Source organism: Bombina bombina, chromosome 6, assembly GCF_027579735.1.
Source record: "Bombina bombina isolate aBomBom1 chromosome 6, aBomBom1.pri, whole genome shotgun sequence".
In the NCBI taxonomy this organism is placed as follows: Eukaryota; Metazoa; Chordata; class Amphibia; order Anura; family Bombinatoridae; genus Bombina; species Bombina bombina.
In genome coordinates, this window is record NC_069504.1 from 124,365,591 (window position 1) to 124,389,700 (window position 24,110).

General features: G+C 38.0%; 1 protein-coding gene across 1 annotated transcript in view; it reads left to right on the top strand.

Moving 5' to 3' along the window:
* Window positions 1–24,110, top strand: part of CPNE8 (copine 8) — a 959,176-nt gene that overhangs the window by 404,718 nt on the left and 530,348 nt on the right. Inside the window, exon 4 of the mRNA XM_053716599.1 lies at window positions 6,831–6,934. Coding sequence (XP_053572574.1) covers window positions 6,831–6,934 — 104 coding nt within the window. The remainder of the gene's footprint in view (window positions 1–6,830; window positions 6,935–24,110) is intronic.

Below are 24,110 nucleotides of genomic sequence, written 5' to 3' on the forward strand. Positions count from 1 at the left end.
AGAGAGAGAGAGAGACACAATCATACACAGAGGGTTAGAGAGAGAGAGAGAAAGAGAGAGACACAATCACACACAGAGGGTTAGAGAGAGAGAAAGAGAGAGAGACACAATCACACACAGATGGTTAGAGAGAGAAAGAGAGAGACACAATCACACACAGAGGGTTAGAGAGAGAAAGAGAGAGACACAATCATACACAGAGGGTTAGAGAGAGAGAGACACAATCATACACAGAGGGTTAGAGAGAGAGAGACACAATCACACACAGAAAATTAGAGAGAGAGAGACAATCACACACAGAGGGTTAGAGAGAGAAAGAGAGAGAGAGACACAATCATACAAAGAGGGTTAGAGAGAGAGAGAGAAAGAGAAAGACACAATCACACACAGAGGGTTAGAGAGAGAGAAAGAGAGACACAATCACACACAGATGGTTAGAGAGAGAGAGAAAGAGAGAGACACAATCACACACAGAGGGTAGAGAGAGAAAGAGAGACACAATCATACACAGAGGGTTAGAGAGAGAGAGAGAGGCACAATCACACACAGAGAGTTAGAGAGACACAATCACACACAGAGGGTTAGAGAGAGAGAAAGAGAGAGAGACACAATCACACACAGAGGGTTAGAGAGACACATAAGGGATGATAGAGTCAGAGGGTGAGGAAGAGAGACAGAGAGAGAAAGAGACCATGGGGAAGAACAACACATAAGGAGAGAGATGGATAGAGAGAGAGAGAGACACACACACACAAGGGGGGAGAGGGACCACTGCATTTTAAAATAAAACAGCAGAGCTACAGAGAGTTCAGAAAATGAGACTAAACATTAGTGTGAAGTACAGAGGCAAGCTACTATGTTAGTGGGTGTAAAGTCTGAGTAAACAAAATACAAAAACAATCCTTTGCTGTAAAAGAGTAAAAAAACACTAAACCACATTCATTAAATTATCATTTTCACTAACAGAATCCCTTTCAGTAAAATCTTACTTTAATAAGATGTGGCTGAAACACTGCTCTATCTGCCTCTCTTCCTGCTCTGTATAAGGATTCAGGAAGTGACAGTGGCACATTCCACTGCACTTAGAGGGGAAGAACAGAACTCTCTTTTTCACTTTAGCAAAGCTAGCAGGTTCACAGGACAACAACAAAATATGAAAGTTTTTTTTTTTTTCATTTTTGTTTTGTTTTATATGATTTAACATCCAGCCCCAACCCTAAGTTCCACTTACTAATGCCTCTCACTGGATTGGTTCAGCCCAAATAGGACTGCCTCAAATAAGCAGTTAATGGGCCATGCAATGATCTTAACCACTTTCATCCAGTAGGTGGTGCAGCATGTTGTGTAATGGTGGGCAGACCTGCTTGTGACTCTCCATTGCACAACATATAGCTGTGAGAAAAAAAATTGCTGGGGAACAAAAATTACAATTTTTTTTTTTTAAAGCCAATAAAAAAAATATATATTTTTTCCCATATAAGAGGTGAAGCACTGCCTCACCTGCCTCTAGTGACTGCACATCACTGGTAGGGAATGAACTTTGAATTGAATTTATCTGTAATTAAATTCTGAAAGTTTCAATTCCTGCTAAAAATAGAAGTGCAGGCTCCAGACTATATTTGACACAGTCAATGGTTGCATACATACACACACACACACACATGCACACACACATACATACACACACACACACATGCGCACACACACACACACATGCACACACACATACGCACATACACACACATATATACACACACACACACACATACATACACGCACATACACACACATGCACACACACACATACATACACACACACATGCACACACACACATACACACATGCACACACACACACACATACATACACACGCATACACACATACATACACGCACATACACACACATACACAGGCACATACACATGCACATTAGGGCTGGGCGATATGGGCAAAAAAAAAAATCGCAATTTTCTTATAAATGACTATAACACCTTTATTTTGCATTCTAAAGTTTATTTAAAACTACAGAATTTAATTGTACATGTTTCTCAATATCCAATACACTCTTGGAGCATAAAAATACAAAACAAAAAAATAGTTAAAATAAAATTTGCTGCCTGTGATGTGATTAAATAGTAGCCACTAGCCAGTTATTAGGTCTTATAACACACAACATTGTCATGTTTTCTTGGACAGTCATTCTAACTGTGGACAGTGGTATGATTAACATATGAAGCAGTGTAAGCCACATACACACACACAATTATATATATATATATAGTAAAGATGAAATCCATTCATCCAGAACAGAACACTGCACTCACCGGATTTTCATAGGGATAAAAAGTCCTTTTATTGATACAAAGTTAAAACATGAATATCACCAAACGTTTCGGCACCCGCTGGCGCCTTGTTTACTGGGAGCTAAAGTGCAAAAAAGTGTATAGTGTTCACCACTACCCCCACCTCTATAAATACCCATAGTGCTCTTAGTTCACAGTGCTAAGGCCAATCATGAACGATCTCTTAAATCTGTTAGTACTCATCCTGCAACTCTACTTTAACACATACACATATATATAATATACAATCACATACACAGTTACACACACACACACATATAGGGCTGCAACTAACGATTATTTTCATAATCGATTAATCGGCCAATTATTTTTTCGATTAATCGACTAATCGGATAAAAAAATAATCAATAATTGTTTCCTATATTTTAAATAGAATCCACATACTTAGTGTTACAAATATAAACTTCAGACTAAACCTTTACATTAACACAACTGTTTGTCCAAATTTTAAGCAGCAGAGCACAGTTTTATAATTAAACAAAACTAAAAACTGTTTGAAAAGAGGTAGAACTTCCACTTTGGCAAGGGGCCTCTCAAGAAAGTAACCCTTGACTTCATTCTAACATAAAAAATATCTTGAATATCTATATGCAATGGTAAATAACCAGTTTTTTTATAAGATTAGGGGAAAATATATAGTCTGCTCTAAAAATAACAAGATATATACTTATAAAGGTTGAATCTGGTACATATTATCAGAATTGATGAAAAATATAAAAAAAAACAATAAAAAACAAATCAAAAGCACTAAGGACTATATATCAATAACAGGACAAATCCTTACACATTTATTTATACAGTACATATAATCAGCAATAGCAATCAATCCTCTAATACTTGTGCAAACAGATAATAGTGCACATCAATTTAAATAACTCCCATCAATCTAGGGGCTAGGTGTAAATAACAAGCTCAGCAGTATATCATGCAAAGCATAGGTCCAAATCACCTGATTTAATATAATCCACAATCCAAATGATGACTATTATATCTGGGTTGCACATAAGCCAGGGGTAGTTGTGAACTTATACTGTCCTGAAAAAATGAAAAGTAGACGTCGGTAGACGTCCTTTAGGCTAAGGACATAACCATAAAACACAACACCATGTGCAGGAGCTCAGTGTTATGAAGCAGCTGGAGTTGTGCACAGACCAACTAATTGCAAACCAACTAATCGATTATGAGATTCGTTGACCACTATTTTCATAATTGATTATTATCGATTATGACGATTAGTTGTTGCAGCTCTACACACACACACACACACACACACACACATATATATATATATATATATATATATATATATATACATATATATAACACATACACACATATATTTATATATATATATTTTTTTTTTTTTTCTTCTTTTTTTAAACATTTTAATTTGACTGAAAATGAGCCCTGTCCAGGAAGCCAATACAGGCATATAGCAGTAGGGTGGCGGGCTGCTCCTGTGCCTTGCTGATATAAAATACATTGTAGATGCAGTTAACCCAGCAGCAGAGAGGACTGCAGTTGTAGCATACACACGCACATACACATACATACATACACACACGCACATACACACACAATCTCAAATATAATCAGCACTGCGGCATCTGTTGTCGCTATACAAATAACCGATAAATAATAATAATATAACCTTTTTCAAGAATATAGTTATAATGAATATAAAATATACGATTTAAACAAAATAAAAACAATGAGTTTAGAAATTACCGTATATTTTGATATTTAGGGTCTGAACCCCTTAGATTTGCCAGAAGGAAATGCATTATCACTCTAACTTTTGCAACTATTGGTGAGCTGCATGCCATGAAAAGTAATAAAGTTCTCTGGAATGCAGAATCTTGCAGGGGGACTAAATGTTTCAGGTAGTAGCGGGGAATGATGGCAACATTTTGCTGAAGCACATACAAATCAAATTGCACTGTTTTCAGTGTATTTTACATTTTATTTGCTTCTAGTTTAATGTGTGAAGTATCAGCATGACATTATACATCAGCCACAGCAGCACATGTCACTTCTCTGCTAGGAACAAGTTCCCTCTCACCCTTCACTAGACAATGCTGCATGGGGAGGGGCATGTGTGCACTCGCTTATTCTTCCTACTGACACCTTTCTACAAAGCACTGTTCCCCTAATAAACTTCAGTTAGTTGATCTGAGTGCCACAGCAGAATGAGCAGGGCTAAGGGAACAAGCAGACTGGATGCTGTATGTCCAAGGCTGCAGGGATACAGTGTGAGATGAGTCACACAGCCTCAAGACTGAAGAGAGCAGTGTCTGCAGCTGCAGATGTTCTGCTGCATGCGCTTACAATAAGCCCTAGCCTGAACAATCCCTACCACCAGAGCAGTTACCTGGTAACAGTGGTAACCCCAGCAGGACCTTTTCTGATGCAGTGGGATTGACTGGGTGCCAAGTTAGGGCTTTGCACACCTAAAACAGCACATGACACTAGCTTGGCATGTCACATGACACCAGCACGGTCTGGCACAGTTTCTCACAAATAAATATAAGTAGAGAACTTTTGACTGTCACAGTATTAGGACTGTGTGTGCCCCCCATAACCACATGACATCAGCAGTCTGGCATGAACCAGGACTCTTGGGCCCCACATCAAAGACTGGGCCCTGGGCAGCTGCCCCTTTTGTCCTGTGTTAAAGACGGCCCTGGACATGGCTAAAGATCATACAGTAGAAAAATAAAGCGCACTATTTGTACTTTTTTTGGTCCAATTGTATTTTGAAATGATATGGTGTATTAGATACCATGTTCAATGTGTACATTCAATAAATTTTTTCTTCCATTCTTTAAATAGAATATTACTGCGTAATTATATTTGTGTGTGTGTGTGTGTATATATATATATATATATATATATACATACATACATACATGTCAATTGTAAAATATAGGTTTATTATTGAGAAAAACACACACATACATATACACCTTTGAGCTCTTCCCACTATTTGACCTTTCGGATAGGCACAACTTTGGTTTAGCGCACCCTAGGCTTATCGCAACTTGAGCTTAGCTCTAGAACAACCGCTAACATAAGTTTCACAGTGCACCTCCATAGAAGTCAGTTATGTGAAGGATTTTGTGCTAAATAAAATAACTATTGATTTAATAACCTGAACGGTGTTAGCTGACAGAAGCGTTTTAATGTTTGCACTCCACTAGTAGTCTAGGCTTTTCCAATGCCACTGTTGTATTGTTTGTATATGCTATACATATATAATAAATAACTTTAAAGGGACATTAAAATAAAAAAATAAATGTTTGGGGTATAGACAGGGCATGGTATTTTAAGACTTTTGTATTTACTTTATTTCTCTTAGTATCCTTTGTTTACAGCATGCCTAGATAGGCTCAGGTGCAGCAATGCATTACTGGGAACTAGCTGGTGATTGTTTTCTAGACACATTTGCCTCTTGTGATTGTCTCAACGGCTGTGTTCGGGCTAGGCCCCAGTAGTACATTGCATTTAAACTAACACCTAGAAGCATTCATTTTTATTTAGTATCAATTCCCGTGTTTGAATAATGCACTCTTTAAATGCTTTTTTATCTATGCAAAAAGAAGTGTGTTTTTCATTTGAGAACTAAGCACAATAATGAAAACATCATTTATTAACAGTAATATAAATGACGCGCATGTTTGTATTTGTTGGGAATGTGAAGCATTGTGCAAGGCGTTTTAAGGTATAGGAAATATTTTTCCTTTAAAGCTTAGACTCAGTTTTATGGGACTTGAAACACGGCAAGATAAAGTAATCTGATAAACTATTGTCAAAAATATTATTGCAATATTGGTTATTATTTGAAGTGTGGGGCCTTTTTGCTTCTCCTGTTGCGAACACGACATATACCACTTGGTATTATACTGACATATTTAGTCGCCTGTGGAGTTCCAATTTCACCTTTTTTTTGTTGCTCAACGTTATTTTGCTGACATTTCAATAATGTATTATGCACTTTTTGGTCACAAGGTGTTGACATGGAGATTAAAATTGACACATATATAATTTATAGAACCTTTTTATCAATTACCAATCCCATGCTGATCATACAGACTGTTTCATTTCCTTCACACCGTTCACTAATTTATATTCTGCCTTTGTCTTATCTGTGACACGTTAAGCAATTCCTGGTTATGTAAACAGAAATTTGCATCTGTTGATGACTGGGTTGATTCAATAATCATCAGATTCACTTGGGAGTGTTTTAAATTATGATACATGAAATATTCAATTTTTTTTTTAAACATAATTTTCTATTGAGTGTAATTATGCAAAATAACCTATAACCTAATTGCTTTAAATTAAAATGAGAAGACATCTAAGAAGTTTTAACTCTTTAAGTAATTTATTGTAAAAAAGATTAATTATATTTTTAATATATGTTAATGTTTATTGCAATGATTTATTTTTTTCCCATTTTCTCATAGTATGGGAGGACAGAAGTGATCGACAACACCTTAAATCCAGATTTTGTAAAGAAATTTATAATGGACTACTTTTTTGAGGAAAGGCAAAATCTCCGGTTTGATCTGTAAGTTGTAAATGTACCACTTATATTGGTTCTTCGGATAATAAAACATAATGAGTATTTTTTGCAATTATATGTAGGAAGTAGTAGACAGGACTATTAACTATTTAGGAACTGGACACCAGAGGCATAACTAGAACTCACTAGGCCCCAGGGCAAAGTCTGTGGCAGGGCCCCTACAGCACTCACAGTGTAAGGGACATCTTGCCAGGGTGTCCAGGCTTAAAGGGCCACTGTAAGTAAATATTTTCTATGCCTGTTACTAACTAACTACCCCAAATACGCTTTTTATCAATAGCATTTCATTAACATATCTCTACCGTATATCAGAAATCTTGTCTGCAAATTTAATTGTTTTCCAAACCCACTCCGTGGGTATCCTTTGCTCTGTACCAATCCGTTTACAATACCTAGGTTTCAAAATGGCGCTTTAAACACAAAGTTATTGGTTTAAGTATTTTGAACACTCAGTGCTGAAAATAGTGGGCAGGATAAAGTGACATCATCGGCGAATAAAAGATATAACTTTTAGAACGTTATGAAACTTCGTTTTGGAGAAAATATAGGTCAGTAGGTTTTAATTAATGTTTATTAACTTTAATATGTTAGTTGTTTAGCTTAAAAATTATAACAGAAAGTAATCCTTTAATGTATACAATTCAATAGTATTCCAGACTCCCCGCATGGAAGTACCTGAGAAAGAGGCGGCATTCACTGGTCTTTTATAAACTACAAAACTTTAATGTGATGTGTCGGGGTAATGATTCCCTTCTTTAGACAGGTTAAAAAAACTGTAGCCCATGTAACCAAAAATGCTCTGAAATCTAATTCAGTGGTCCCGCTAAAAGGACCACTGTAGCATTAGAGACCCCTGAAGACTTTTTTTTTTAAGAAACCAAGTAAAAATTTGTGTACAATTTATAGGGACATATTTATCAAGGTCTGGCGGACCTGATCCGACACTGCGGATCAGGTCTGCCAGACCTCGCTGAATACGGCGAGCAATACGCTCGCCGTATTCAGCATTGCACCAGCAGTTCACAAAAGCTGCTGGTGCAACGCCACCCCCTGCAGACTCGCGGCCAATCAGCCGCCAGCAGGGGGGTGTCAATCAACCCGATCGTACTTGATCGGGTTGATTTCCGGCGATGTCTGTCCGCCTGTTCAGAGCAGGCGGACAGGTTATGGAGCAGCGGTCTTTGTGACCGCTGCTTCATAACTGCTGTTTCTGACGAGCCATACGGAGCTTGATACATATGCCCCATAGTATTTAGCTTTGGATATAAAATCAGTTCAATAAATTTAATAGGATCATTATGCTCAAAGATTTTCTCAGTTGCATCTAAAAGAAAATGTTTCAAAATGTATTACAGGGCTTCTTTGAAAAACAAATGCTCATGTACTGACTAAACCAACTTTTTGTCCCCCTGGAATTTATTCTGTAAATTGTAACAGCTTTTACCTAAACATTTCACAAAAAATATATTTTAAGATATAAAATATTTACAAAAATGAATATAAATGATTACAACTCACTATAAACTCTAGACTTTTAATGCACAGTGAATATGTTTTATAGTAGTTTAAAATAAGATCCACAGATTTTCTTATTCTTGCTTAATAATTTCTGTATTGTTGTGGAAGGCAATATAATTGCCATTTAAAGGGATTTATAGAGGTTCTTAACATTTTTACTCATATTTAAAGGAGTACCAGATTCTGTAAAAAAACAACTCACAGGCAACTCCAAGCAGTCTATAACCCCTTAATGACCACAGCACTTTTCCATTTTCTGTCTGTTTGGGACCAAGGCTATTTTTACATTTTTGCGGTGTTTGTGTTTAGCTGTAATTTTCCTCTTACTCATTTACTGTACCCACACATATTATATACCGTTTTCTCGCCATTAAATGGACTTTTAAAATATACCATTATTTTCATCATATCTTATAATTTGCTATAAAAAAATACAAAATATGAGGAAAAAATGGAAAAAAACACACTTTTTCTAACTTTGACCCCCAAAATCTGTTACACATCTACAACCACCAATAAACACCCATGCTAAATAGTTTCTAAATTTTGTCCTGAATTTAGAAATACCCAATGTTTACATGTTCTTTGCTTTTTTTGCAAGTTATAGGGCAATAAGTACAAGTAGCACTTTGCTATTTCCAAACCACTTTTTTTCAAAATTAGCGCTAGTTACATTGGAACACTGATCTCTGTCAGGAATACCTGAATATCCCTTGCATGTATATATATTTTTTTTTAGAAGACATCCCAAAGTATTGTTCTAGGCCCATTTTGGTATATTTCATGACACCATTTTACCGCCAAATGTGATCAAATAAAAAAAAAAAATGTTCACTTTTTCACAAATCTTTTCACAAACTTTAGGTTTCTCACTTTAGGCAAAATACTGCTCCCATAGAGTACTAAAGACACGTGCACACTATTGAGCGCTTATGAGCCTACTTAGTTTTACTTTTCAATAAAAGATACCAAAAGAACAAAGCAAATTTGCTAACAGAATTAAATTGGAAAGTTGTTTAGCATTGCATGCTCTTTCCGAATCATGAAAGTTTAATTTTGACTTTACGGTACTGTCCCTTTCAACTTGTTGTCAAGGTTTTGACCCTTTTTTTCAATTTCAGAGCACTTCTTAAGTGAGGTTTGATTGGTATATTCCTGTGTAAAATTAATTTTAATGTAGCTAACCCAAAATGTCCTGGCAGGATTAACCTGGCATTGTACTTCTGATTTAATTTTAAATTGTAATTTAAGTTTTTTTTTAAATTTTTTTTATTTTATGTATAATATGAGTTCCGTAACAAATGTCATCCAGATTTGACCCTAATAGTCTATTAAAGGACCAGTCAACACATTAGATTTGCATAATCAACAAATGCAAGATAACAAGACAATGCAATAGCACTTAGTCTGAACTTCAAATGAGTAGTAGATTTTTTTATAACAAATTTCAAAGTTATGTATATTTCCACTCCCCTTGTACCATGTGATAGCAATCAGCCAATCACAAATGCATATATGTATAGTCTGTGAATTCTTGCACATGCTCAGTAGGATCTGGTGACTCAAAAATTGCAAATATAAAAGACTGTGCACATTTTTTTTAATGGAAGTAAATTGTAAAGTTGTTTAAAATTACATGCTGTATCTGAATCATGAAAATTTAATTTAACCTGAGTGTCCCTTTAATTGCATACTTTATATCCATCTCTTTTCATGAATTGTTGATTTTCACCCAATTATTATTCTTTCTTTTCTTTGTTCTACTTAACATGGATAGAAAGGTCCATATTTAAAAGTGCAGGGGTGCACTTAAGTTTTAAATAGAAGCATTTTTGCAATATACTTCCAGCACAAACATTGCTTCTAATATGTTATCACTGGTTTTCAGTGGCATACCCACATATGGTCCCCATGCACCAGCATTCAAACACCACGCCTTGTCAGAGAGTCAGCAATGGCTTGTATGACACAAATCATTTCTTCTCTGACTCAATACAAACCGCTACAGCTTTCTTAGCAGGCATGGTGCTCGAATCTTTTAGCATATAGATTTATGCTGCTGAAAGTCTAATAACTTGTACTAGAAACATTTTTACTAATGGAGGTATACTGCAAAAATGCTTCTATTTAAAATATGTTCATGCGCATTTAAAGGGATACTAAACCTACATTTTTTTTTCATGATTCATATAGAGCATGCGATTTTTAGCAACTTTCTAATTTACTCCTATTATCAATTTTCTTCGTTCTCTTGCTATCTTTATTTAAAAAAGCAGGAATCTACGCTAATGAGCCGGCCCATTTTTGAACAAAAAATGGTCCAGCTCCTAAGCTTACATTCATGCTTTTCAAATAAAGATAGCAAGAGAACGAAGAAAAAATGATAATAGGAGTAAATTAGAAAGTTGCATAAAATTGCTCATCAGAATTCACTATATCTTGTAATTACAAGATTTTTTTGCTGTGTTAAATTAAATTAACATACTTGAGTTTTAAAATATTTTGAATGCATTAAGACCTTGTTTTCTGCAAATGTTTTTTCTATAGCCAAATTTCACCCACCATTTGCCTTATTTAAAGAAGCCAATGTGGACTTGTTGCTGTAGTAGACAAACCTAGCCCCATTCATTATGTTAGCAAACTTTCCTCTGTTCTGCCATCCCTTATCTGATAATCTCTGATGATCTTAACTAGGGATAGGTAAGTTCCAGTTTATGTGACCTTCCAGCTGTCAGAATTGAATAAATCTTAATTTTCAGAATTACATTGCAGGAATGAAGTTTACCGTAATTTGGAAGGTGGTGCACACATAGGGCTCCATTTACCAAGCAGTGATTGCTGCTTCGCACACATAGGGCTCCATTTACCAAGCAGTGATTGCTGCTTCGCACACATAGGGCTCCATTTACCAAGCAGTGATTGCTGCTTCGCACACATAGGGCTCCATTTACCAAGCAGTGATTGCTGCTTCGCACACATAGGTCTCCATTTACCAAGCAGTGATTGCTGCTTCGCACACATAGGTCTCCATTTACCAAGCAGTGATTGCTGCTTCGCACACATAGGTCTCCATTTACCAAGCAGTGATTGCTGCTTCGCACACATAGGGCTCCATTTACCAAGCAGTGATTGCTGCTTCGCACACATAGGGCTCCATTTACCAAGCAGTGATTGCTGCTTCGCACACATAGGGCTCCATTTACCAAGCAGTGATTTCTGCTTCGCACACATAGGGCTCCATTTACCAAGCAGTGATTGCTGCTTCGCACACATAGGGCTCCATTTACCAAGCAGTGATTTCTGCTTCGCACACATAGGGCTCCATTTACCAAGCAGTGATTGCTGCTTCGCACACATAGGGCTCCATTTACCAAGCAGTGATTGCTGCTTCGCACACATAGGGCTCCATTTACCAAGCAGTGATTGCTGCTTCGCACACATAGGGCTCCATTTACCAAGCAGTGATTTCTGCTTCGCACACATAGGGCTCCATTTACCAAGCAGTGATTGCTGCTTCGCACACATAGGGCTCCATTTACCAAGCAGTGATTGCTGCTTCGCACACATAGGGCTCCATTTACCAAGCAGTGATTGCTGCTTCGCACACATAGGGCTCCATTTACCAAGCAGTGATTGCTGCTTCACACACATAGGGCTCCATTTACCAAGCAGTGATTGCTGCTTCGCACACATAGGGCTCCATTTACCAAGCAGTGATTGCTGCTTCGCACACATAGGGCTCCATTTACCATGCAGTGATTGCTGCTTCGCACACATAGGGCTCCATTTACCAAGCAGTGATTGCTGCTTCGCACACATAGGGCTCCATTTACCAAGCAGTGATTGCTGCTTCGCACACATAGGGCTCCATTTACCATGCAGTGATTGCTGCTTCGCACACATAGGGCTCCATTTACCAAGCAGTGATTGCTGCTTCGCATACATAGGGCTCCATTTACCAAGCAGTGATTGCTGCTTCGCACACATAGGGCTCCATTTACCAAGCAGTGATTGCTGCTTCGCACACATAGGGCTCCATTTACCAAGCAGTGATTGCTGCTTCGCACACATTAGACTCCATTTACCAAGCAGTGATTTCTGCTTCGCACACATAGGGCTCCATTTACCAAGCAGTGATTGCTGCTTCGCACACATAGGGCTCCATTTACCATGCAGTGATTGCTGCTTCGCACACATAGGGCTCCATTTACCAAGCAGTGATTGCTGCTTCGCACACATAGGGCTCCATTTACCAAGCAGTGATTGCTGCTTCGCACACATAGGGCTCCATTTACCAAGCAGTGATTGCTGCTTCACACACATAGGGCTCCATTTACCAAGCAGTGATTGCTGCTTCGCACACATTAGACTCCATTTACCAAGCAGTGATTTCTGCTTCGCACACATAGGGCTCCATTTACCAAGCAGTGATTGCTGCTTCGCACACATAGGGCTCCATTTACCATGCAGTGATTGCTGCTTCGCACACATAGGGCTCCATTTACCAAGCAGTGATTGCTGCTTCGCACACATAGGGCTCCATTTACCAAGCAGTGATTGCTGCTTCGCACACATAGGGCCCCATTTACCAAGCAGTGATTGCTGCTTCGCACACATAGGGCTCCATTTACCATGCAGTGATTGCTGCTTCGCACACATAGGGCTCCATTTACCAAGCAGTGATTGCTGCTTCGCACACATAGGGCTCCATTTACCAAGCAGTGATTGCTGCTTCGCACACATAGGGCTCCATTTACCAAGCAGTGATTTCTGCTTCGCACACATAGGGCTCCATTTACCAAGCAGTGATTGCTGCTTCGCACACATAGGGCTCCATTTACCAAGCAGTGATTGCTGCTTCGCACACATAGGGCTCCATTTACCAAGCAGTGATTGCTGCTTCGCACACATAGGGCTCCATTTACCAAGCAGTGATTGCTGCTTCGCACACATAGGGCTCCATTTACCAAGCAGTGATTGCTGCTTCGCACACATAGGGCTCCATTTACCAAGCAGTGATTGCTGCTTCGCACACATAGGGCTCCATTTACCAAGCAGTGATTGCTGCTTCGCACACATAGGGCTCCATTTACCAAGCAGTGATTGGTGCTTCGCACACATAGGGCTCCATTTACCAAGCAGTGATTGGTGCTTCGCACACATAGGGCTCCATTTACCAAGCAGTGATTGCTGCTTCGCACACATAGGGCTCCATTTACCAATCAGTGATTGCTGCTTCGCACACATAGGGCTCCATTTACCAAGCAGTGATTGCTGCTTCGCACACATAGGGCTCCATTTACCAATCAGTGATTGCTGCTTCGCACACATAGGGCTCCATTTACCAAGCAGTGATTGCTGCTTCGCACACGTAGGGCTCCATTTACCAAGCAGTGATTGCTGCTTAAGAGGTTAAGTAGCAGTGGTCTTAAAACTGCTGTTCCTTAACTTTTCTGCCTCCTAAAAGGTGATAGAATTAAATCATCCTGATGCAATTCAATTGGCCACTTGCAAGCAGGGGGCAGCATTGCATAAGCAGCGAGGTCTAACGGCCATGATTCGTGGTATTGAATTATGTCCGTCCGACCAATAGTAAATGGATCCCATAGTAAAAGAAGGAAATATGTTTAAAAACAATATTCTCTATTGATGTTTTGGGTATATTTATCCCCTTTTTCAGAACAAGTAATACAGTGTCAATGCTTTATTTATACAAGCAACTGCACTCACCCCCTCCGTGATGCAAGAGCCAGTCACCACAACCAGAGGTGAACCAGTGATGTCACTTCTGAATTGTCAGTACTCCTTACTTGTAAATCAAATCAGCTTGCGTTTAAGTGCTAATTCACACAAAAGTGTGCACAAAATAAATGAATTAAATAAAAAAAAGCAAAAAACATACAGTTGTATGCAAAAGTTTAGGCACCCCTGACAATTTCCATGATTTTCGTTTATAAATAATTGGGTGTTTGGATCAGCAATTTCATTTTGATCTATCAAATACCTGAAGGACACAGTAATATTTCAGTAGTGAAATGAGGTTTATTGGATTAGCAGAAAATGTGCAATATGCATCAAAGTGAAATTAGACAGGTGCATAAATTTGGGCACCCTTGTCATTTTGTTGATTTGAATACCTGTAACTACCTAGCACTGATTAATTGGAACACACAATTGGTTTGACGAGCCCATTAAGCCTTGAACTTCATAGACAGGTGCATCCAATCATGAGAAAAGGTATTTAAGGTGGCCAATTGCAAGTTGTTGTTCTCTTTGACTCTCCTCTGAAGAGTGCCAACATGGGGGCCTCAAAACAACTCTCAAATGACTTTTAAAATAAATAAATCCAAGCCAATGTGACTCAATAAATATGTAGGGAATTTAAATTATTCATCTTTTAAAACAATAACAATTCTGGTGTAGACTGTCCCTTTAATCCAATAAACTTCATTTTATTACTGAAATATTACTGTGTCCATCAGTTATTTGATGGATCAAAATTAAATTGCTGATCCAAACACCCAATTATTTATAAATGAAAATCATGGAAATTGTCAGGGGTGCCTAAACTTTTGCATACGATTGTATATTAAATAAAATCACACTATGTATACAAATGTGTACATACCAATGTGTACAATCGAGATTCTAGATAAATATATAGTTTTGCATTAGTGATATTCGCTCATGAAAAAATAACCTTAAAGTCTAAAACATTAGCTCCACAAATGTTGACATTTTGTCTATAACATCTGCTTACATAAAATTTCATAACTAAACCTTATTGTGATATAGTTATATGCAAGACTTAAGCCTAAAATTAGTCTTCACATAAGTACCAATATAAAAAAAAGTATTTAAAAGAACAGGGCCCAGGACTGATCCCTAGGGGACTCCACTGATTACCTTTGTCCAATCTGCGTATGATCCGTTTACTACTACTTGTTGCTCCCTATCTTTTATCCAGTTATTTATCTATGAGCTAACATTTTCATCTATTCCCAGTTCCTTAATTTTGTACATTAATCTCTCATGTGGCACTGTATCAAGGCTTTTGCAAAATCCAAGTATATCACATCAACTGATTCCCCTTTATCTATATTTTTACTTACTTCCTCGTAGAATCTAATTAGATCAGTTTGGCATGATTTATTTCTCATAAAACCATGCTGATTTGAACTCATAATCTTGTTTACACTAATATACTCATCAATATAATCCCTTCAAATTTCTTTCCCTACTATTGATATCAGACTAACAGGTCTATAGCTTCCTGGATCAGCCCTGCCTCCCTTTTTAAAGAGTGGCAGCACATCAGCTTTACGCCAGTCCTGTTGTACTATGCCTAAGGATAATTAGTCTTGAAAAATTGTTGAGGCTTGTCTATAACAGTGCTAAGTTCCTGTAAAACCCTTGGGTATATTCCATCTGGGCCTGGAGTTTTACTGACCTTAATATCATCCAGTTTTTTTCCTGGTATCCTCTAGAGATAACCCAGTTAATGGTATGGGCTTGTATACTCCAGTTTGTTTCAAAGTATCCCCATTGGTTCTCTCTTGTGTATACTGAAGAAAATAATTGGTTTAGTACCTCAGCCTCCTCCCTGTCACTGTTAATCATGCTACCCTTCACACATTTTATTGTAACTATATTTTTCTTCTTAGATTTTTTGCCACTTATGTACTTAAAAAATCTTTTAGGGTTTGACTTTCTTTTTCAATTTTGGCTAATTTTATTGGGTTTTTTTTTGCATGCTTTGTTACATTCCTTATATATTTGGTATGTTGAGTCTGTACTATTTTATTTGAATAATTTAAATTCCTTACATATTTATTGAGTCACATTGGCTTGGATTTATTTATTTTACTTTTATAACCATGTGGTATGTGTTGATGTGTATATTTTTTTAACAGAATTTTAAATGTTATCCATTTATTCTCTGTATTTTTATTAGAGAATACTTTGTCCCAATGTATGTTATTTAATGATTTCCTTAAATCATTGCATTTTGCTTTCTTAAAATTAAAACTCTTAGCTAAACCTTTAAGACACTGCTTATGAAAATGGATTTCAAATATGACCATATTATGATTACTGTTACCCAAATGTTCTTTGACTTCTTTTCTCTATTAATTGTGACAAAAAGTTATTTAAAAATCACTCTCTCAACTGAATTACTAGTATAATTTGTCCAGTTTATGTCTTGTCATTATTTGTACTTTATTAATAATCTATATTCTAAGTTGGAAGAGGAAAGACTAACTACCTCAGGTAAAGGACTATAACTACTGGAATAATAGATGTAGAAATGCATCTAAACTCAAAATATAAGTGTGCCGCTAAACAAAAGCATATCATTAGGGGTACTGTTATGATAATTATAAGGACAAATAAATTAACAAAGTATAGGGTCTATCAAACCCCATAAGACATTAATATCCGACAGACCCTGTGGCAGGTGGCAGGTGTCACCTGACATCACATCCTTCTCAGTGTCTGACTCTTAGCGAAACAAGACACCACCAAAACAGGTACCACCTAAATACAAAGATTTTAGTATAGACACTTCAAGTCTGGCATGGAGTTTGGACCATGTAAAATAACAGTGGCTTTAAATCCATTACATGTCACACAACTCAGGTATTTGTAACCAGTGAGCCCCTGAGGTAAGTGTTCCTTCTGTATCCTATCACAGGAGTGACCCTTTTGAAAAGAGACAGTTTAGCATCCGGGTTAAAGATATCCCCATATTTATTCATAACGGCACTTAATTAAGCGGTATTAGGTGTGAAATTAGTTGTCAGGATCAGTCTTTTCTCCTGTTTTTGAATAATCTTTCAGTCCAAAAAGACCCACTGATCAAGTTCCTTAACATCTTGCATGAGTCCACAATCATAGCTTTATAACCCCTAAGAAGAAAATTCTTTTTAACCTCCTGTAACTGGGAAACCCCCAACACTTTATTGGTATTGTTTTTAAGTGTTCTGATTAAATGAGATTTCACTATATCTTTTAAAAGTGAAGGGGGATGACAAGTGTCTGCTCTTAATGGAGCGTAAAGTTACAATCTGTCGATTTGGAATAAAGTTTGGTACATAAACTGTTTCCTGCCAATGCTAATTTGTAAATCCATAAAGTGATTTGTTTGAGTGTCATTGTGAAACGAGCTGTAGTGTCTGTGTATTTAATATGTTCAAACCATTCATCCCTTTCGAATGCTTACAAAAATAAGTTAACATATGATGGCGCCATGATGGAACCCATGGCTTTCCACACTGTCTGCAAATAAAAGTAGTTCTCAAACCTCAAATTCATCATGAGGAATGATTATGAGAACAAAACTCAAATGAAGATATCTGCAAATGGATGTTAAAAATTCCTGAGTTGTGTGATATGTAATGGATTGATAGTCACCAGGAAATTCTACCATCCTCACAAAAACATTTTCTTTTGCTTTTACATGGTCAGATTAGGAGTTTTGCGTTATGAGTGGCTCGGTAATAACTTGCAAGTTATTTCCACTGCTCACCTTCAATAGCGCTGCTATTACAGGTTTTCCAAAAAACGGTGTTTGTGGGCAATATGGCAGTGTTGAGCTCCATACCGCACAAAAAATACCAGCGCTGCTTTGACGTGCTCGTGCATGATTTCCCCATAGACATCAATGGCGAGAACCGGCTAAAAAAAATGCTAACACCTGCAATAATGGAGCGTAAAGCTCCGTAACGCAACCCTATTGATTCCTATGGGGAAAGAAAATTTATGTTTAAACCTAACACCCTAACATAAACCCTGAGTCTAAACACCCCTAATCTGCTGCCCCCAACATCGCTGACACCTACATTACACTTATTAACTCCTAATCTGCCGCCCCCGACGACACCTACCTACACTTATTAACCCCTCATCTGCCACCCCCAATGTCGCCGCAAACCCACCTACACTTATTAACCCCTAATCTGCCGCCCCAATGTCGCCGCCACCTACCTTCACTTATTAACCCCTTATCTGCCGCCCCCAACGTTGCCACTGCCACTATACTAAAATTATTAACCCCTAAACCTCTGGCCTCCCACATCACTAACACTAAATAAATATATTAACCCCTAAGCCTAAATCTAACCCTAACACCCCTAACTTTAATATAATTAAAATAAATCTAAATAAAAATTACTATTATTACCTAAATAATACCTATTTAAGACTAAATACTTACCTGTAAAATAAACCCTAAGCTAGCTACAATATAACTAATAGTTACATTGTAGCTATCTTAGGTTTTATTTTTATTTTACAGGTAAGTTTGTATTTATTTTAACTAGGTAGACTAGTTAGTAAATAGTTATTAACTATTTACTAGCTACCTAGTTAAAATAAATATAAACATACCTGTAAAATAAAACCTAACCTGTCTTACACTAAAACCTAACATTACCCTAAAATTAAATAAATTAAATTAAAAAAATACATTTATCTAAATTACAAAAAATAATAAACACTAAATTACACAAAATAAAAAAGAATTATCAAATATTTAAACTAATTACACCTAATCTAATAGCCCTATCAAAATAAAAAGCCCCTCAAAATAAAAAAACCCTAGCCTACACTAAACTGCCAATGGCCCTTAAAAGGGCCTTTTGCGGGGCATTGCCCCAAAGAAATCAGCTCTTTTACCTGTAAAAGAAATATACAAACAACCCCCCAACAGTAAAACCCACCACCCACACAACCACCCCCTAGAAATAAAAACCTACCTAAAAACCTAAGTTCCCCATTGCCCTCAAAAGGGCATTTGGACGGGCATTGCCCTTAAAAGGACATTTAGTTCTTTTACGGTGCCCAAAGTCCCTAATCTAAAAATAAAACCCACCCAATAAACCCTTAAAAAAAACTTAACACTAACCCCCGAAGATCCACTTACAGTTTTTGAAGACTGGACATCCATCCTCATCCAGCCGGGAGAAGTCTTCATCCAAGTGGCAAGAAATCCTCAACGAAGCCAGGAGAAGTCTTTATCCAAGCAGCAAGAAGTCGTCCTCCAGGCGGGCAGAAGTCTTCATCCAGACGGCATCTTCTATCTTCATCCTGGAGTGGCTCCATCTTCAAGACATCCGGCACGGAGCATCCTCTTCTTTCGATGGCTATTGAAGAATGAAGTTTCCCTTTAAATGACAAGATGGCGTCCCTTGAATTCCGATTGGCTGAAAGTATTCTATCATCCAATTGGAATTAAAGGGTAAAAAATCATATTGGCTGATGCAATCAGCCAATAGGATTGAGCTTCAATCCTATTGGCTGATCCAATCAGCCAGTAGGATTGAGCTCGCATTCTATTGGCTGATTAGATCAGCCAGTAAGATTAAAGCTCAATCCTATTGGCTGATTGCATCAGCCAATAGGATTTTTTACCCTTTAATTCCGATTTGCTGATAGAATTCTATCAGCCAATCGGAATTCAAGGGACCCCATCTTGGATAATGTAACTTAAAAGGAAACTTCATTCTTTAATAGCCATCGAAAGAAGAGGATGCTTCGCGCCAGATGTCTTGAAGATGGAGCCGCTCCGCGTCGGAAGGATGAAGATAGAAGATGCTGTCTGGATGAAGACTTCTGCCCGCCTGGAGGACGACTACTTGCCGCTTGGCAATGCTCATCCAAATGCCATTTTCAAGGCAGTGGGGAGCTTAGGTTTCTTAGGTAGGTTTTTATTTGGGGGGGTTGGTTGTGTGGGTGGTGGGTTTTACTGTTGGGGGGTTGTTTGTATTTTTTTTTACAGGTAAAAGAGCTGACTTTTTTTGGGGGGGGGACTTTTTTATTTTGATAGGGCTATTAGATTAGGTGTAATTAGTTTAAATATTTTATAATTTCTTTTTTATTTTGTGTAATTCAGGGTTTTAATTTTTTTGTAATTTAGTTAATTGTATTTGATTAATGTAATTTATTTAATTTTAATGTAATGTTAGGTTTTATTTTACAGGTACATTTGTATTTATTTTAACTAGTTAGTTAGTAAATAGTTAATAACTATTTAATAACTAATCTACCTAGTTAAAATAAATACAAACTTACCTGTGAAATAAAAATAAAACATAAGCTAGATACAATGTAACTATTAGTTATATTGTCGCTAGCTTAGGTTTTTTTTTTTTTTATTTAAAGTTTTTATTGAGGTTTTCAAGAGAAACAATACAGACAATCCATGAGGAAAAAAAAATATGATAATGACATACAAGAAAATAACATCCAATAAAAAATATTGTCCAGTATTTAAATATGATAATGACATACAAGAAAATAACATCCAATAGAAAATATTGTCCAGTATTTAAGGACACAAAACAGTGTCTGTAAAGTATATAAGACAAACCTAAATTAAACCTCGCTTTTATATTTTAGGGTTCCCCCAATAGACAAAAGGCCACTCTTGGACCTATACATATTCGTGTGACGTAGAGAAGGGGGGCTAATAAGTCTCAAAGGCCACTTTTGGGCCATGATTTATAATACATCATATTCCCTGTTTTTGCAAACTAAATAATAGCAACGGCAGTAAAGGCACTATAGGTAACAAATTTAATGGTAGAGTGTAGAGGTCAGATAATACTGAATATTGCAACAGGACATTAGAACAAAAAGTTAAGTTATAGACATGCAAGTACTATGGAGCATATAAATCACTAGACAACTAGCTTTATATAATACAACTGTAGGCTAGTCCTTAACATTTAACTATGTGGACCACATAACATGAATAGTGAGGCACCAACACCTAAACTATATAAAGAGAATTTAAAATATATCTATCATTAAGGGGGGGTATATAGGGGTGGTACATATATAGAGGTCCCAAATTCTCAGACTATGTTCTACTTGATCGCATCTAAGAGTAAACCGTGTGGAGTGACTAGCATTAATACCTATATAGGTAACAAGACAGCAAGGTTAAGCAGTTAATTTAGTCAGCAAAGTTAATGTGTTAAGATCAGCGGGTCAACACACTATAACCTAGGTAGATTTATAGGGATATTGAAATCTCATTACTCTTAGCCCTTCTACTAAAATGAGTGGGACCTATAAAGGGGATATATGAATTTAATGGCTTATAGCGATCTATAACAGAAAAACTGCGCTCACTAGGTTTTAGCTCATATGAACATGACAGTTACTACACATTAATAAGCCCTTTAACCATTGTATACACGACATGCATCTCAAGTAAATGCAATAGAGAGCTATGGCATTCATGAGTCAATGGGCCCTGCTGGAAGTCCAAAAGCCATGGGGCAGTTTATGGGGGAAGGGAGCACCAACAACCGTTTTGGCTAGGAAACGTCCTTGTCATCCTGTGACTTGGGGTAAGTTCCCACTATATCATAGTTATCGCTGAATAAAGGGACAAACAGGATGTTAAAGTCCAATGGGTGTAGGGGTATGCAGAGCCTGAAGCGGCTCGTCATTCTGATTGTTCAGCTTACCCAACTCCGTTCCGCTCAAAGACCAAGGTGCTGACCTCGCAAAATAAGTTTCCAGGGCAGGAGAAAAATGCTGCCGTGTTCCCCCTGCAAGTACTCTGCCTACCACTCCCAGCAAGATGCAGATGACAGAGCACACTTATCGCTCCGATGGGCGACAGGCCTTGATACCTTGAAAGTAATGTTGGGAGCTTCTCACTACTCACTGCTCCATTTTCCGGCTTAGGAGTTAGTGCCGGGACATGTCGTCTGTTACACGCATGCGGATCCGCTGCCTCTGGAGGACCTAGGAAGCCAAGACTACGATTGAGCCCACCGCTCTCCCCGGCACGTCTCGGCCAGGCTAGATGAGGCTGTCTGGCAACCTCCGGTAACGGCAGTGTAGTGTCATTGGCGTCTGGGGCATGGCTGTATAGGGATCGCTGGGTTGCGACAACATCTTTGGGTAAGTACTGCGCTGATCTTTCCACTGCCCCCACAACACCACACTGCTCAATCCCAGGGCTTAGGACAGGTATAAGTTTGTCTTCGCTGTTACTGTTCTGCAATTCAGTATTCTGCTCACTTTCAAAGGTCTCTTTCATGGTAGTATTAGGAGGGCAAGGTGCCTGTGCATTCATTTGTGATCTCTCGTAGTGGCGGGGGACAGGCTGGATGATCCGCACAGTGGCTCTGCTTAATTGTGTCCTTTGTGCCTCCGCAGCCCCTCCGGGACACATGGAAATGGTATGTGTATCAGCGATCTTAAATGGCGGATATGCCAAAACTTGCTGCATAGTACTTGGCTTTTTTTGGCTTTCGCCTCCAAGCGACTCAACCACGTTACTTTTACTTGTCTTAGAAGCAATAGATCTTGTAAGAGAATGCAGCTTCTCCACTTCAATATCCCAAACTCTAGCGGTTTCCTCAAAGTGCGATTGTAGAAGGGCCTCAATCTCCAACAGCATACCAAGAGTGCCGGTCGCCATTGTGGAAGAGAGCTAGATCTTACAGGGATCAATGTTGTACAGAAATAAGGGCAGCAATAATATGCTGCTATTAACCCAGAGTCATCAAGATCCCCGGGGGGGGTAGTATGTGCGGCAGCCTCGACGGCACAGAGTAACTGAGTCACAAATTAGGCCTGCTTGCCATGCGGTCAGCTTCCATGCAATCAAGCTGAGGAACATAGGATGAGCCGTCTATATAATATTATCTCGCTAACTCCTCCAGGGAAACTTCAGGGCACCTTCCCAAAGGTGTCAGGTGCAAAAGTTATTTTTTAAAAGAGAGAATAATAGTTATATCCAAGTAAGAGTCAGGAGCTCCTCATATACACGACCTTCCGCAACAGCTGTAGGCTCCGCCCCCCCTCGCTAGCTTAGGTTTTATTTTACAGGTAAGTATTTATTTAGTTTTAAATAGGAATCATTTAAATTTTAATTGTCATTTTTATTTGGAATTATTTTAATTATGTTAAGTCAAGTTAGTGGGTGTTAGTGTTAGGGTTATTAACCCCAGAAGATTAGGGGTTAATATGTAACTAGTGTTTACAATGCGGGAGTGCGGCAGTTTAGGGGTTAATATGTTTATTATAGTGGTGGCGATGTCCGGAGCGGCAGATTAGGGGTTAATACATTTATTTTAGTGTTTGCGATGCGGGAGGGCCTCGGTTTAGGGGTTAATAGGTAGTTTATGGGTGTTAGTGTACTTTGTGACACTTTAGTTATGAGTTTTATGGTACAGCTTTGTAACGTAAAACCCATAACTACTGATTTTCAGGTGGCGGTACAGATCTTGTAGTTATAGGCTATACCGCTCGTAATACCGGCGCTGTGAAAGTCCCATTGAAAAAAGGACTTTTTAAAAAGTGCGGTAGTTACGTTGCGTGATGGCCAAAAAAGTGTGCGGTACAGCTATACCTACAACACTCGTAATAGCAGCGGTAGTGAAAAAGCAGCATTATGACGCTTTTTCACTCATAACGCAAAACTCGTAATCTAGCCGACAGTTAGGTCCGTAATTAATTGGACACTGACACAATTTTCATAATTCTGACTCTGTATGCCACTACAATGGATTTTGAAATGAAACAACTGAGATGCAATTGAAGTGCAGACTTGAGCAAAAATATTGTATGAAACGTTTAGAAATTGCAACTATTTTCATACACAGTCCCCTTATTTCAG